At 43.3% G+C, this 16,296-nt stretch overlaps 1 protein-coding gene across 2 annotated transcripts; it reads right to left on the minus strand.

Moving 5' to 3' along the window:
* Positions 1 to 1,633: 1,633 nt before the first annotated feature.
* On the minus strand, positions 1,634 to 15,958 carry LOC100729838 (keratin, type II cytoskeletal 72). Of its 2 annotated transcripts, none has more exons than XM_063254806.1 (9): positions 15,458 to 15,958; positions 13,891 to 14,105; positions 7,965 to 8,025; positions 7,519 to 7,614; positions 6,939 to 7,103; positions 6,148 to 6,273; positions 3,817 to 4,037; positions 3,177 to 3,211; positions 1,634 to 2,178 (listed from the first exon to the last, which is right to left on the minus strand). In XM_063254806.1, the coding sequence occupies exons 1-9, from the start codon at positions 15,914 to 15,916 to the stop codon at positions 1,991 to 1,993; spliced, it is 1,566 nt and encodes a 521-aa protein (XP_063110876.1). In that variant the 5' UTR covers positions 15,917 to 15,958; the 3' UTR covers positions 1,634 to 1,990. The 2 variants fall into 2 exon arrangements, with proteins under 2 accessions (XP_063110876.1, XP_005006513.2); XM_005006456.4 differs by having other exon boundaries at positions 1,634 to 2,181.
* Between the last annotated feature and the right edge of the window lie 338 nt (positions 15,959 to 16,296).

The raw sequence follows: 16,296 nt of genomic DNA on the forward strand, positions 1-16,296 counted from the left end.
GGTTAAGAAATTATATAAACACACCAATACATATAAAATACTGATTTATTAACACATATATATGTGTTTCACACCTATAGGTGAACTCATAGATATGTGCATGTGCGTGCATTGAACTTTTGGCTCTGTGGCAAATGCACACTGCATGCCAACTGTGAGCCTTAATTAATGATTCTGGAACCAGGGACAAGACGGGGTAGAGTGAGGGCACAGCGCAGCCACCAGATAAGTAAAAAAATCAACTGTAACACGCATTTGGGGGTGGGGGCAATGCAAGTGTGAGGCCACCAGTCCAAACCCTGGTGTTCCCCAATGCTGTGAACAAATTACTCAGCCCTTGGGGACTCAGCTTCTTCACCTATAGAGCGGGGGAAGGACACAACTGTCAGCATCTAGGATGTTTCCTCTCCATTCACACTTAACGGCTTGATGGATTCTGCCTGGAGGAGCCAGGGCCCATATGAATTTGGGGGATGGCACATTAGCCAGCCCAAAAAGGACAAGCAGTCTTCTAGTAAATGGGGAATGGATGCTTGAGGTTGAGGAAATATTTGTAAAGGCTATGGGTAAGAAAAGCGTGTTTTGCTTAGGGGAAGTCTAGAGTATAAAGATATGAAAAGGTGAGTGAGGAAAAGGGGACATGGGCACTTTTATATAAGGCTTGCACTTGAAAAATATAAGGATTTCAGTTGCTACCTGGCTGAGATACAACATTCTTGCAGAAACACAGATGGATGAAAAGAGCACCTTTGGGCTTCTTGGCGCCTCATTGTGTTTAATTTTCTTCACATCACTTACCACCACTTGATATTTTGCTTGTTTTATGCTCTCCATTAGTCTTTGGGCTCTCTGGGGTCTGGGTCACTTGTTTATTCTGATGTCCCCAGCACCTAAATGTGCACAGACTTCACCCCTGAGGGTGAAAAGGAACTTAGCAAAAGAAGAGGAAAGCAGGACCACTGTGGGGACATGGGGTCAGGAAGTGGGAGACAGCAGAGTGAGACATGAGGAGAAGGAAAGGCCACTCTGGCAACTCCAGGTGGTGAGTGGAGGAGACCATAGAGTCCTCAAGCAGCTGAGCCACAAGCCACATCAAAGCTCCAACTCCTGACAGTCCTGGCTGCAAGACACCATTGGAGGGGGCATCGTCTTCATTACAGAGCCCTTGTGACACAGGAAACAGGAACCACTGAACTGGCCCAGAAGCTGCATCAGTAATAAATCTGATTCCACGCTGAGCACCAAACGGTACCATTTTGGATGTGATTTGTCTCTAAAGACTCATGTTGGAATTTGATTCCCAAAGTGGTAGTGGTGAGAGGTGGGATCTCTGGGAGGTGACTGAACTGGTGGATTGATGTCTTTCAAGAGACTGGATGAGTTCTCTCTTGAGAACTGTTAGAAAATGAATCTGGTGTCTCCCATCAGTCTCACACATATGCTCTTTCCCTATATGCCCGCTTATCCTTTCTGCCTCTCTGGCACAAGATGCAATACAAAGCCCTCACCAGAAGCCAGATGCTGGATCTATGTTCTTGGGCCTCAGAACGGTAAGTCAAATTAACCTTGGTTATTTCTAAATTCCTCAGCCTTGGCTCTTGTGATGTAGCAACATAAAACAGACTGAGACAAATGGCAGCCATCATTTATTGAAGAAGCCAGAGAACAAAACATAATTTCAGTCAGAGGACAAAGAGAACCCTTTGGCACTGAAGGTACAAAAAGGCACTGGACAGAGGGGCTGGCAGCTGGCTGTGGGGAAACACCAAAGGTATGTGCATTAGCTCTGCATGGGGGCAGTACTCAGTGAAAGCTGGCCAAGAAAGAGGCCAGTGACTGGCTTTCCACATCGGAAGCCCAACATGGAGAGGAGGTAGGATTGCAACTGTGGTGAGTGACAAAGGACTTCCTGACCTGGAAAAGAGCCCTGGGGAGGAGAGGGAAGTGGTTGGGTTCTGCAGCCTTCTGCCCACATCACCCCAACTGCCTGTCATCTGGAGGCCTTTTTGGTTGCACAGTTGCTGCCTGACGTCTTGCCAAGAGCATCCTTGTACTCGGTGACATAGTTGACTTTAGTCTTGACATCCACCACAGAAGGTTTATAGCTGTAGTTGCTTGAGGTACCAAAGCCCACACTAAAACCAGCTCCTCCTGTCCCAGCAGTAGTGCTGCTGATTACTGCTGGAAACGGTGAGAAAAGACCCCAGTCAGCCTGCACTGTGACAGAGGCCCTCCTGGGACATCCCACACCACCGTCTTAGCTCTCCCGTACTGTGCCTTCATAATGAGATAGTCTCTTTCTTGTATATTTGCCACTGACACTGATCACATGTGACTTCATTTTTCATGTACTCAGCCCCATGTGGTTGACCTTTTTCAAGCAGTCTGTGTCATCTAATGATATCAGACTTTAAGATCCTAGCAGATAAAGTTCTATCAGTGAGTTTCCCTGTGGATAGGACAAAATGCAAACACATATTCTACTGACAGAGGACTTCTATGCTGCTGCTGCTGTTGAGGGGCCCGTTGAAAGTATCCCTGGGGGCTGGGGATTTAGCTCAGCAGCATAAGTGCCTGCCTTGTAAGCAGGCAGTCGTGAGTTCGATCCCCAGTATAGATAAAAAGGAAAAAGACCAAAAAAAAATATTCTAAAGGGGCTGGGGATTTAGCTCAGCGGCATAAGCGCCTGCCTTGCAAGCAGGCAGTCGTGAGTTCGATCCCTGGTACCGATAAAAAGAAAAAAAAAAAAAAAGAAAGAAAGTATCCCTGCTTTTTATCCATCATCTCTCCAGGATTTAAGCCTGAAGATGATCGTTTCAGGTGCCTTTTAAAAAATTATTCAGCCCCTGAGGCCTCCCTCAATCATTTTTCTTACAACCTAAGCTCCTTACACTGGTCTGATCTCAAAAGGAAAAGAAGGTAGCCATGAAGCATTGTTCTTTCAGCAGACTGTTTGATGTCACTGGATCTTTCTCTAAGGATCTTTTGTATTAATGATACTATTGTTCTCCATTCATTGTTTCCCTTTTGCTACTAAAGTCAACTTCCTTTTCTGTCTTCATGTCTCTGTTGAACCCTCTCTGTGATTCTGTTTTCTATACTGTATCACGAAATTAAAGGGACTTAGGCTTCTGGTAAAGTGACCATGGTCAGAACTGAGATGTACAAGTACTTACAGACGCTCATGGAATTTGGGTATTCACCAGACATGCTGCAGAGGAGAAGAAAACAGGCAAATTCTTCTTAGTTATCTCCTGATCTCTCCAAGGAGTCACCTCTGGGAGTAATTTTTCTCTTCTAAGAACATACCCCAACACTTTCTGCCCACATTCTAGCAGGACCTCTCAAGCAATTGAGAACTGAGGAGAGAGCTCCATTACAGGGAGTCACACTCCAGTAGGAGCTGTAAGTTTATCTGTTGTGTAGGACAGTTTTGTCCCATTTCCCTCAGTGATGCCATTGGCCTTAAACTTTAAGAATGAGTCCGTGTCCTCACTAAGCCCCAGGAATTGCCAGGGCAACCTTGAATTTGGATGACTCTTGCTGACTATCACGCACTTCCTCCCTGTGATCTATGCATACAAAGCTAGGGAATGCTGTTTCTCAAAAATTGTGACATTAATATTCTGTCTCACAATCTCCGATTTTTACAACTTGGTCCCTCTTGCTGAATAACTTCCCTACCACAAGGCAAGCCCATTTGCTGGATGGTTTTTATTTTAATAGGGCACCTGAACAGAACCAAATTGTCTGCCTTGGGCTTCCTACTAAAGTACAAAGAAAACTGTCCCACACAGAAGCTATTCAACACCTCACCGGCTCTCCTCGCTCTCCAGCAGCTTGCGATAGGTGGCGATCTCAACGTCCAGCTCCAGCTTTATGTTTTGGAGTTCCTGGTACTCAAGCAGCAACCGGGCCAGCTCCTCCTTGCCCTGCTGCAGGGCACCCTCCAGCTCGTGTAGCTTGGCCCGAGCATCCTTGAGGGCACAGTCTCCCCGCTGCTCAGTGTCAGCAATGGATGTCTCCAGGTTAGAGCACTGAGGGACAAAAAGAGTCAGCACTTTGAGTAGGAGCCCAGTTCCAACCTCTTGTGGTCCTGACTGAGCAAATGTTTTGATTGCCTCCTGGTTGATTTAACATTGGACATGAGTAGATTGAGTCAGTCCTTTCCTTGACTCCAGGCAGAAGCCATCCCAATCAGCCCTTAGCATCTGAAGTAGAAACCTATACTTGGGAGAGTGGAGGGGAAGGACATCAAGAAGATGGGATACTTGGATATATGGACCCAACCCAGTCCTGCTGGGCCTGAAACATCGGCTATAAGATTCTAAGGACAAGCCTGAAAAAGTCTCCAGGTAGCCATACCTAATGCAACTCTGTGCACAGGTTATCTCGGGAGATACTGTAAATCCCAGGAGAGTGGGGGCTAACAACATTCCTCTTAATCAAGTATCTTTCTAATAAGCTTACCACACCTGAAGTCTCACCCCCAGAACCCCACAGAGAATTATATTAAAAGTTAAGGACAGGCTTAAAAGTTGTTCTTACATAACATACAGATTTTACAGGAGACACAAAGCCTCTGTTAGGTGGAATCATGTAACCCATTTTGGAAAACACTGCAGATAGGGCTGTGTGCTTGCTTGCAAGTGAACGCCCTAGAGCCTTCTAGAGTTTCTTAGACTGAACATGTTCTGGTTACTCAGCTTAGGTTTTGACAGGATCTGAGCACTAACCTTCTCTTTCTGGAGTGTCCCCTTTCCATGGAGTTGACTTTGCTTCACATCAAGGAAAGCAACAGCTAACTCTAACAAATAGTTATCTAGATGGTTTTTAAACTGGTGCTACCTCCTCAGCTAGGCAGCCCCCAGCACTGCCAATACCCACAACCTCAAGATACCTAGGACCCAGTTGCCTCCCACAGAAAATCATGTCGTTCTTGGGACTGTAACGGTCTAATCACAAAGGAAGGTGTTAAGAAACACTGCCACCAGAATTCACTCAAATAGTCCTCCATCATTTTTCAGTGACCAAGACCCCAGGGAATGCCAAAGACTTGGATCTTCTGAAGGTCATGGAAGTTGAGATGACATGAAATTTTAGCATACTTTGAAACAAATATCACATAGATTCTGGGGTCCCAAATGCCAAGAGGTTCTGATGTGAATCATAGGCTTCTTTGGTTGAGGAGGGAAGAATGGCAAGAAAGCCCCTTGGCTGAGGGCCCTCAAAAGACATTTAAATAGGGACCAAGTGTTGCAGGATCCCCACAGAAACATCTTCCCTGATCAACAGAGTATGGGGCTGTTCTAATCTAAAAAATGTCATTTTCCAATAATAACCACACCTAACCATGAGCACATAATATTTTACACTGAATTCTGGGGACACTTCAAACACCTGTGCTGTTCTTGCATTATGTAGATCTTCCTCTCTCTCTCTCTCTCTCTCTCTCTCTCTCTCTCTCTCTCTCTCTCTCTCTCTCTCTCTCTCTGTCTCTCTGTCTCTCTCTCTCTGTCTCTCTCTGTCTCTCTCTCTCTCTCTCTCTCTCTCTCTCTCTCTCTCTCTCTCCCCCCACTCTGTACTGGGGATTGAATCCATGCCTTTCACACTGAACTACATCTCCAGCCCTTTTTCATTTTGAGACAAGTTCTTCACTAGTTACCAAGTTATCTAATCTGGGCTCATATCTGAGATCCTCCCACCTCACACATTCTTATTTAATGTTGCTTTTTCTTCTTCCCACTGGCCCTAGTCCACTTCCCAAAAGAACATGAGCGCTTGCATGAGAGAAGGGGGAGTAAGGGGATAAAGAATGAAAAGCAAGGAAATGGGGCAACAATCTTCTCAGGAAGTCAAGATGCTTAAATCCTTGTCTGACCTCCGCAAACTTTGAGCAATTCATGGGTTTTCTGGCTTCCAAGCCACAGATGTGGTGGCACAGGTGCATTCCCAAATTGTGCACTTCCAGAGAGGAGAACTGAGTGCAGTGTCCCTGTACAGCATCACCACAGCAAAGGCCACTCCTGTGCAAACCCTGTTTACATGCCTAAGGAAGGGACCATGACTTACCCTTTTCTCATGTTCTGCCTTGTCTAGGTTGGAGCTCAATAAGCCTCATCCACTGATTCACTTCCTAGAACTCACCTGCTTCTTTACATTGCCTATCTCCGAGTGGAGCCTCTGGATCAGCCGATTGATCTCTGAGATCTCAGCCTTGGTGAATTTGAGGTCATCCCCATGTTGACCTGCTGTGTCCTGCAGCTCCTGGATCTGAGGTTGAGTGACAAAAGAAGAGAAGAATAGGCTGTTGAGAATACACCTGTGTAGGAGTGTTGTGCACAGGAAGAGTGATCACATTTATGCTTATTAATAAAGCCATGTTAGCACTAGTGAAGAGAGCCTTAAGCCCTTGCACTGGCCTCTCCAAACACTGGAGAACTCATGGGTTTGTTGGTCTCAGAGGAGAGCTTGAGGGAAGATATAAGGGGAAATAGAGAATCCACTCTTTTCTTCTGAAGAGGAAGGGACCTTCCCTAGTTCAATAGAATCCTTGGGTCCTCAAATATAAGAATATTGGTGGAGTCTGAATTTTCAGTCTTCATTTTGCCAAAGACAGAAACAAAAAGAAAAACCAAGCTATGTGGATTATCCAAAGAAACTAGTAGTCTTATCAGGTTGTGGCTTGGATGGCCTCAGCTGAGGGAAAGGCTAATCCCATATACGTCCCCAGTATAAGCCAAGACTGTTATCTACTGAGAGGCACTGTCCTGAAGCCTCACTCCAATATAAAGTAGGTCTCCATTGGGCTCAAATACACTGCACAGACACATATGCACACATGGACACACAGAAGTACAAACATACTAACACATGCACCTATGCATGATGATGAGAAGTTGTGAGCTGTGATCACTGGGCTTTAGTACACAACTCACCTTGATCTGGTAGAGGCACTCAGCCTCAGCCTTACTCTTGTGGGTTATCTCCTCATATTGGACTCGAACTTCATCAATGATGCTGTCTAGATCCAGCTCCCGGTTATTGTCCATGGACAGAATAACAGATGTGTCACTGACATGGGACTGCATCTGAGCAATCTCCTGGGGACAGGTGAGAAAGGGTAGCCAGTTAGGGGGGCTTCTATGGGGGGAATCATGTCTCCTGACCCTTCTGGAGCAAATTCCCCACTGCTCTTCCCACCCTTCCTCAACGTTTAAACTCAGCGGCTGCCAGGCGTGGAAATGGGCACCTTGAACTTTGGCCGTAAGCAATGAGACTCCCCTTTCCACCAGGTACTCTGAACTATCCTACCCTTCTATATTCTCTTCCTCAATAGCTAGCAACCCATCCTTCCCTCTGCAGAATCAAGTTAGAACACTTTCTCATGGCACTCAGAGGACTTGGGGAGTCACCTGCTGTGTTTTCTGTCCCTTTATCCAGGAACCATCCCAGAATGGACCATAAACCACTTGCAAGAGGAGCAGCCTGTGCAAGAGAGATCAGTGAAGTTCTTACCTCTTCATAGAGGTGCTTGAAGAATTTGATCTCTTCTGTCAAAGAGTCCACCTTGGACTGCAGATCAACCTTGTTCATGTAGGCAGCATCCACATCCTAGGAAACACATGACCACCAGCTGTCTTGAGAGGATCAGCTGCCTTCGCTTCCCTGCCCTCCTTGGATCCATCTACTCCCCTTCCCTCAAACTTCAAGAATGACTCAATCCCAGAGAAAAAAATCAACACAGAAAATGCAGCAGACTTCCTGGATGTCAAGTTGCAGATTCTAGGTGCAGCATGCATCCCAAGCAATGGGATTTGAAAGGAAGAGATGGGAAGTTAGAATTCTAATCTCTCTTGTCCAAGGAACTGAGCTTCCTGGAGGGTTCCTTTCCTCTCCCTACAAACATCAGTGTGCCAGCAGGTGGGACCCTCTAAGCTCCTTCCAGGCCTACACAATCTTACCTTTTTCAGCATCACGAATTCATTTTCTGCAGCAGTGCGTCTGTTAATCTCTACCTCATACCTGTGTGGGACAAAAGAGGATGTGGCCCTGTAACTGGGATAATTCAGTCCTGAAAACTCCCACTGAGAAGTTAGGGGACCCATCTCTGCCAAGATTGTACGGTGTGGTCATTTATCCCTGAAGCACACACAACTTCCCCCAGGGAGACATGGACAAGGACAAGTTCAAAGCAGTCCGTTTGTAGCTCCTCAGTTCACAAGCATTTGGCTCTAAAATGAGTTGCCCGAGAAAGAATATGTGCAGATTCTGTTGTCCCAATTCCCTTTCACAACTGGCCTCTCCCATGTTACAGGAAAAAAGCACATTCCCTTAATATGGCATGGTGGTCCAGGCTATTAGAGCCTCCTAGCCCAAAGCAAAAGCACTGTTCCCACCTCTGAACTGCATGTTACATGCATTTCTTACACAATTTCTCTTCCAAGTAAAGCAAGTTCTTGGAAACTGTTAAGATGGGGCTGGGGTATAGTAATATTATCAATTGGGGAAGTAAGATTATTCCTCATCTTGTTTAAAAAGACCACTTCTTTCAGCCCTTATTGTTATCAAAAGAATGTATTACAAGACATTTGAGTTAGGCATGATGGTGCACACCTGTAATCCCAGCACGTGGGAGGCCAAGGCAGCCATAAGGATTGCCATGAGTCCGAGGTCAGCCTAGGCTATGTGGTGAGTTCAAGCCCAGCCTGAACTACACAGTGAGACCTCATTTCAAAAAAAAAAAAAAAAAAAAACAAACAAACAACAAAACATTTAAGAAAACAAAGATATTGACCATTGGTAAGAAATAACGCTAAGTAGGTAAGCAAAATGTGGCATATGCAAACCAGGAAGTAGTACCCAATCTTATAGAAAACTCTGCAATATGATACCACATGAATGAACCTCAAGGATATCATGCTGAGTGAAATAAGCCAGTCATAAAAAAGCAAATATGTATGGTTTTGCTTACGTAAGGTAGTCTTAAAATAGTCAAAATCATAGAAGCAAATTGGTGGTTTTCAGGAGTGGGAGGAAGAAGGAAATGGAAAATTACTGTTCAACAAGTATAGAATTTCAGTTTTGCAAGATACAAAAATTATAGAGGTGGCTGGTGGTGATACTTATGAAATATTACAAGTCTATTTAACACTTAAAATGGTTAATAGGGCAAACTTTATGCTATGTATGTTTTACCACAGTAAAAATTTGAAAAAAATCTTTAATACTAGACAATAGCTTATTTTTTCTCATATACTTAAATATATCAAAGTTTTCCAGCTCTTTCTTCAGTCCTAAGGCTAGTCTCTGGTAGCCTCCTTCCCACAAAAAAATTGCTGAATGGCTGATACAGTGTGAATTACGGAAATGAATTATTTTAAATGTATATGAGATATTGTCTGAGTTTGCCAGCTTTTCCTAATTATATTGGATAACCCTACAGAAAACAGTTTACCTGATTTATCACAGATTTTATGTGATTCAAAAAACAATTGGAATCTTTTTATCAAATGACATCATGAGACACTTATTTAAAGAGATTTGATCTTTATATTACTTTGTAAAATATTCAATAGTAGCATAGCAACCATTTCTTGATAAAACTAAAAGCATATGCTAGTTGCCAGATCAAGTATTTCTTAGTAGCTTATATCTTTCTATGTTATAAACTATCTAAAACCATTTGATCAAGATGTTTGTCAAAATCAATAACATTAGTTATAAGTATTTTTCACGATTTATGTCTAGAAATCACAGACCAGAGTTCAATACACACATACTCAAATTTACAAAGAATAAATTTATTTATAATACTATTGACTTTAAAAGTAACATATTCTTAAATGTGTTACAATGTATAATTAAAAATTAAGCCATGAAACAGAATAATGGTATCCAAAAAGTATAATTGATATAAAAGTATAATAGATATAATAGTTATTGTAAAAGTGAAAGGGAAGGAAAGTGCTTTAAAGGATATAACGGTATGTATAGTGTGTAAGATTGATGATCATATTACTAAACTCCTGGTAGATCATTGAACAGAAGGGTTTGCATTGCCAATGTTTGAGCATCTAGCCACTTTTTATACTTTGAGTTTGTAACTTTAACAACAATTGTAGAGATGACAATATGTAACGTACCGACTAGTGATTTTATGATGTTAATCTTTTTTAATTTTGTATTCTACTTTTTTCTCGTTTTTTTATTTTGTTCTTTAATTTTCTTTTTTTTCTTTCTTTAAATAAAATTTAAGAAATAAAAAAATAAAATAGTTCTGTGCAGAATAAAAAAAATTAAGCCATGAGAAAGCGCACACTGATTTATCTGGCTTCATAACATAGAGTCTATGTTAGTAATGTTAATGATGTTAAATAAATGTGCTAGTTATATTAAATCTACATTATTTTAATCTTAAGTGTTTTCAATAATCTACTATATAACGTATCCCTTCATTTAGTGCTGAGTAACTTAATAATATCCCCCAAATATACATATTTTTATTTAAATTTACCAATGAAGCCAGTAACTTTTATTTCTGTGGTTTCATTGACCGTGACTTATCATGAAAAACTATTTTTAACAATCTATCAGCTGACAATCTATCAGGCCTTTCTTTCTCCTCTTCCCTTTCTCCTTCCTTCCTCTCTCCCTCCCTCCTTCCCTCACTTCCTGCCTTCCACATGAAATGAAAATTGTCCTTTCCCATGAGCTAAATGTCAAGCCCAAAGTTTCAAAAATGTGTTTTTGTGTCTGTGTGCATGTCACACATATTAAAGCATGGGATGGAATCACACCATTTAAATTAAAAAAAACAAAGAATTAACAAAGGTGTGCTGAGTACTGATGATATTTGTATGTTCCCAATCCTTTCTGATTTTTTTAACTGAACAGGTGTCCATAAGAAACCTGAATTGATGAGTCCTGATAAAGGTGTACTGAAAACCTTTCCAGAAATTTGGAAAGCAAATTACAAATCTGTTTCGCAAATCAAATAGTTTTCATTTTTTGCCAGCAAGTAGGGAGTGAGAGATGGAGGGAGGCAGAACTAGGAAGGAAGGAAGGAAGGAAGGAAGGAAGGAAGGAAGGAAGGAAGGAAGGAAGGAGGAGAAAAGGAGGGAGGGAGGGAGGAAAGAAGGAAGGAGAAAGGGAAGAGGAGAAAGAAAGGCCTGATAGATTGCCAGCTGATAAATTGTTTAAAATGGTTTTTCCTGATATGTCATTAATGTGATTTTAGCAGGTAGCAATCTATCTAAGAAATATATGTTGAGTGTAGACACTTGGAGTAAGTGGGAAAAACAAATATACTCCTGACTTTATGAAGCAGAGGAAGCTCAATAAACATAATAAATAGTAAAATACATGATACTGTATTTTAGGAAACAAGTGCAATGGGAGAAAAAAAGCAGAAAAACTGAAAAAATATTCACAGAATCAACACTCTTCCTTCCACTGAAATCTGTTAATAGAAAAGTTTCCCAGAACTTACTGAAAAATGAAAAATATGTAGAACTAGAATCTTATTTTATTCTAACAAGAATCAACATTTATACACGGATAGCTAAGCCAGTTAGAAGAAAATTGGCCCTTTTGACTCATTAAAAAATATACTTCCAAAATTTTTTAACTTTTTATGTTTAATACTGCAATAAAAATTGGTAACATAGTTTGTCATCTAGATAACTCAACTCAGCATTTAAAAACCCATAGTTACAAGAAGTAGACTTTTAGACTTTTCAAGTTATTTGCCTATTGAGTGGTAGCTAGGAAGGTCAACAAAAGACGTATAGCCATAAAAAACATATTTCACTATAATAAAATTACATGGTGAAAGTAGCATGAAAAGTGGAGTTCAGATGGGAAAAGGATCAATGTAAGTACGATTTTGCACTGCTTGTTAACTTTCCAGATGAAGGATGGTGTATTAAACCGTCATGACACCTAGACTCAACTGGGGACATGCTGACGTAGCCTGTGTCATTTTAAATGGCAATACACATAGTGATCTTGAAATTATATTCTTGGCAACTATACTCAAATCTATGATAAAAATCTTAGATGCCAACTTTTTAAAATTGTGAATTTTTAAAAATTATTTTAGAGAACCTCAGAGCATACCATGATGCATAAGACACACGTCACCTGCCTTCTAGAAACTCATAGTTTAATAGGAAGGTAAATGCTAATTCAAAGATGATTTACAACTAAGATCTGTGATAAGATGTTGTAAGAGACAAATACAGCAACCCAACAGTGGAAGAAATTAATAATCGTAATGAATGTAAGTACTATTTATTTTACTCCACACCACATGCTATTGTGCTATACTTGTCATTTGACTTCATTCTCACAGCGACCTCTGAAATTACTTCTGTTGTTTGTTTGTTTGGTGCTGGGAATTGAACTCATGACCTCGCACTTGCCACACAGGTGCTGTGCGACTGAACTATATCCCCAGCCCTTGAAATTACTTCCATTTTCATGTCAGTTTTATAAATGAAGGGAAAGACATTAAAACTTGGCCGAGATCATAACAGTAATGATACTGGGATTCAACTATAAGAATATCAAGGAAACACTGCCTTACATGTGTTTTACACTTTGATTCTTTTAAGAGTTGTCAGTACTTCAATCTGTAAGCTATTTTCCCAACATTTTTGTTAGGTGTCAAGGTAAATATCAGGATTGGTTGTTAGTTTTGCTTTGTTTTGTTTTGTTTTTTGTTTCTCCCAATACTTGAGATTGAATCCAGGGTCTCTGCGATGAGCTATATCCCAGGCATTTTTTATTTTTTATTAAGTCACCGAGCGTAGGCTCTGACCTGCAATCCTGCCTCAGCCTCCTGGAGTGATAGGATGCCCAGCATAGTTCTTATAAATATTAGTATTAAAGTTCATGGTGAAGCAGGAGGCTGGCACACAGCTGCTCAGTGAATGAGTAGTAATCCTGGAATTCCAGACTCCGTACCCTCCAGAGACAGCACAGCCCCACATACCTCAGCCCTGAACTGTGCCTCCCGCCTCTTCTTTCCAGGTCTTACTTTGATCACCGCTTGAGCTCCAGTTCCCATTTTAATGCCATTTGATCTCAGCTCACACTATATTCATTTCCACTGGGTGAAAACATTCTTTAACCTGTCCTCACAAACTGTGTACTTTCCGAGGTCAGGAACCATGCCACCTCCTCCCAAGGGGTCTCCATACAAAACAGGCCCACACCTGCTGTGAATGGGGAAGGGTTGGCAGACTGAACATGGAGCAAGAGAAAGAACTCAGCTGTGACCACCTCCATCCTCTTAAACTGTGGAAGAAACCACCTATTCCTAGAAATCCTGGCATCTTCCAAAATGCTAAATCAAACTGCACCTAGATTTCTACATTTTCTTATGATTAGCTCAATTCAGAGGAAGAGATAAATCTCAATCTCTAATTTCAATGACATTTCCATTTTATCTTTTATAAAGAGCATAACGTAAGTTTTTCAACATGAAACATGTCTTCAAAATTCATTTTTGCTTAATTTTTAGGTTTGTTCTAGGATAAGTGGGGCATTTTAATATCTTGGGAACTGCCAAAATCTCACTCCAGAGGAACTACAAAGCCACTTGGCTTGTCCACTGGATGTTGATCCAATTCTCTTTCCACCATTCTTCCTAAGGCTTTACTAAGGTTAGATATTAAACACTCATTTCCTACAATTTCGAGCACCATTCTGGGTAGATCCATTGTTTTCCTAAGTCCCCTTCTGCCTGGATGTCCCTCTCTTTCCTATGGCATAGGAAATAGTGTTGATCTAAGCATAGGATTTAAGAAAACAAAAATGCTGACTAGAAATAGAAACCTCATCTGCAGTCACATTCTCCAGTAGCATTTTCTGTCTCCTACTCACCTCTTCTTGTAGTCCTCCACTATGTCCCTCATGCTCCTCAGCTCTGATTCCATCCTCACCCTGTCCCCAGACAGCGTCTCCAGCTGCTTCCGCAGGCTGCTGATGTGGCCCTCGTAAATGGGCTCCAGCTTCTTCCTGCTGTTGCTCAAGTCCAGCTGCTGCAGGAGCTCCCACTTGGTCTGCAGCACCTGGTTCTGCTGCTCCAGGAAACGCACCTGGAACCCAAAGGTAAGCATGACCCACAGTCACTATGCTGTTGCCTGTCACAAGTGGGACAGGATGGGGCAAGGCTCATCAGACTGTATTCAGCCAGAGGGACGTGGCCATTTGGATCTCCAAGACAAGAAGCAAGATCCAGTCTAAAAGAAATTAGAAAGTGAGCTTAAGCAGTGATGTCATCCACCTCTGCTTAGTTTTCGTGTGACCAGGGTGACTTCTCATTCTAGATTCTGGGAAAGAGCAGAGGAAAAGCAGACTGGGAAGTCAATCTGGTACTCAGGATGCTTTGCCTCATGGAGTCCCACTGTTCTTGGTTGGTTGAGTTTTTGTTTTTGCAGTTATTGTTCAAAGCAGATTCTGCCATCTAAAAGTCCTCATGTTAGGCCCTTGTTATTCACCAGCACCCTCTTCTTATATATCTCTAAGCTGGTGAGACACAGGAAATGTTCAGGAGCAACTATCTCTGAAAGAGGAAAGAGATAGCCTCCATTCTTCAAAACAGTAGTGTTCCTCCCACTCCTGGTCTAGCCCCTCCAGCCACCTCACTCCTCTTCCCTAGCATGGAGGTGAGGCAGACAGCCCACCACTGAGTGCTCCACCAACCTGAGCTCATTTCTAGCATTCCGGTTGTGTTAATTTCCTCTTCTTCAAGGCAAAATAATAACAGATTATGGATTGTGCATTGATAAATGTGTCACTTGGGACAGCACCAGGTGCCAAGCAATGCCTCCATCAATATCAGCTATTGTCATTATTATTATACCTGCTATTGGCATCATTATGACATCTGTCCCTCTATCTCCACGCATGGTCTAGCCTTGTTTCCTCAGTGGAGATGAGAAGCCCACTCCCAGCCTCCTCCCACTCCCGGAGTCACTGCCACTGAATCTCTTGAGAGGCCTTCGCTGCTATCCCAAACTTCACATGCCCTCCTTTAAAATGTCCAACGGCCCTACCCTTCAATTTTGTGGCCCTTTTGTCCTACTTCCTCTGGAAACCTGCCTGGCTTACACACTCCTCCTACCTTTCTAGTCTTTCCGCAGTCACCTTTCACCTCTCTTGGCCTGTGTCCATCTAGTACCCACATCCTGGTACTGGGAGCCCACAAGAGGACCCATTCCACAGGTCTCCTGCCTCTAAGGGACCCTTTCCTTCCCAGGATCTTGTCCCACAAGGCAAGAATGAGATTTTCCTTTATTGAGTGAGACAGCCTCTATAAAGATCTTATTCGGCCCTTGTTAGAATGCCCTGGAGTAAATTTTGTCCATTTCAAGAGACAGCAAAGTGAGGCTGACAGGTGTTAACACCGGGCGCCATCGCAGGCACAGGCAAGGGCTGGAGGACCCACCTTGTCGATGAAGGAGGCAAATTTGTTGTTCAGCGCCTTGATCTGTTCCCGCTCCTGGACGCGCACCTTCTGGATCTCGCGGTCCAGCTCCACGTTGAGGGGAGCCAGGAGGCTCTTGTTGACGATGACCTGAGGGATGCCACCAGGCGGGCACACGGAAGGACACGAGGGCCCCAGCCCCGCGCTGCCGAAAATGGTGCCCACAAAGCCTCCAGGGCGGCCGCCGCCCGCACCCCCACGGCCCAGCGCGAAGCCGGCGCCCCACTCGGACCCCGCGCAGCGCGCCTGGCGCCGGCTGCCTCCCAGGCTGAAGAGGCTCCTGCTGCCGAAAGGCGCTGCGCCCTTGACCCCGGCTCTGAAGGAGGAGCGGCTGCTGCCGAACCGGCCCGAGAGGACAGCGGAGCAGCCGCTGAAGCCCGGGCGCTCCCCGCAGGCCAAGAGGGTCAACTGGCGGCTCATACTGGTGAGGACTGGGAAGGCTGCTGAATGACACGTGCTGGCGGGCTGGGGCCACTGCTTCTCCTGGCCCAGCTCTGCCCTTAAATAGGTCAGCAGGGGCCAGCAGACTGGAGTCAGGCTAATTCGTATGTTGGAAACACCTCCGAGGTCACTTGGTCCTGCATTTCGGAAATTACCATCCAGTCCAAGATTTTTGTCTCTTCCTCCTGGACTGTTCATCAATTCCCTATAAAATGGCCTAGAACCCTGCATTTTCTTTGCCGATCTCTCACATTATAATAATTTGGCTACCTTATCTCCACGGGCTGCCCTCCAATTACCTTGCTCCCCACTGCCAGGATCTTCAGTGTAGATTCCCTGTGGGGCTGGCCTAGGGGTAG

Source organism: Cavia porcellus, unplaced genomic scaffold, assembly GCF_034190915.1.
Source record: "Cavia porcellus strain 051 isolate PalLab524CR breed Dunkin Hartley unplaced genomic scaffold, mCavPor4.1 scaffold_8, whole genome shotgun sequence".
In the NCBI taxonomy this organism is placed as follows: Eukaryota; Metazoa; Chordata; class Mammalia; order Rodentia; family Caviidae; genus Cavia; species Cavia porcellus.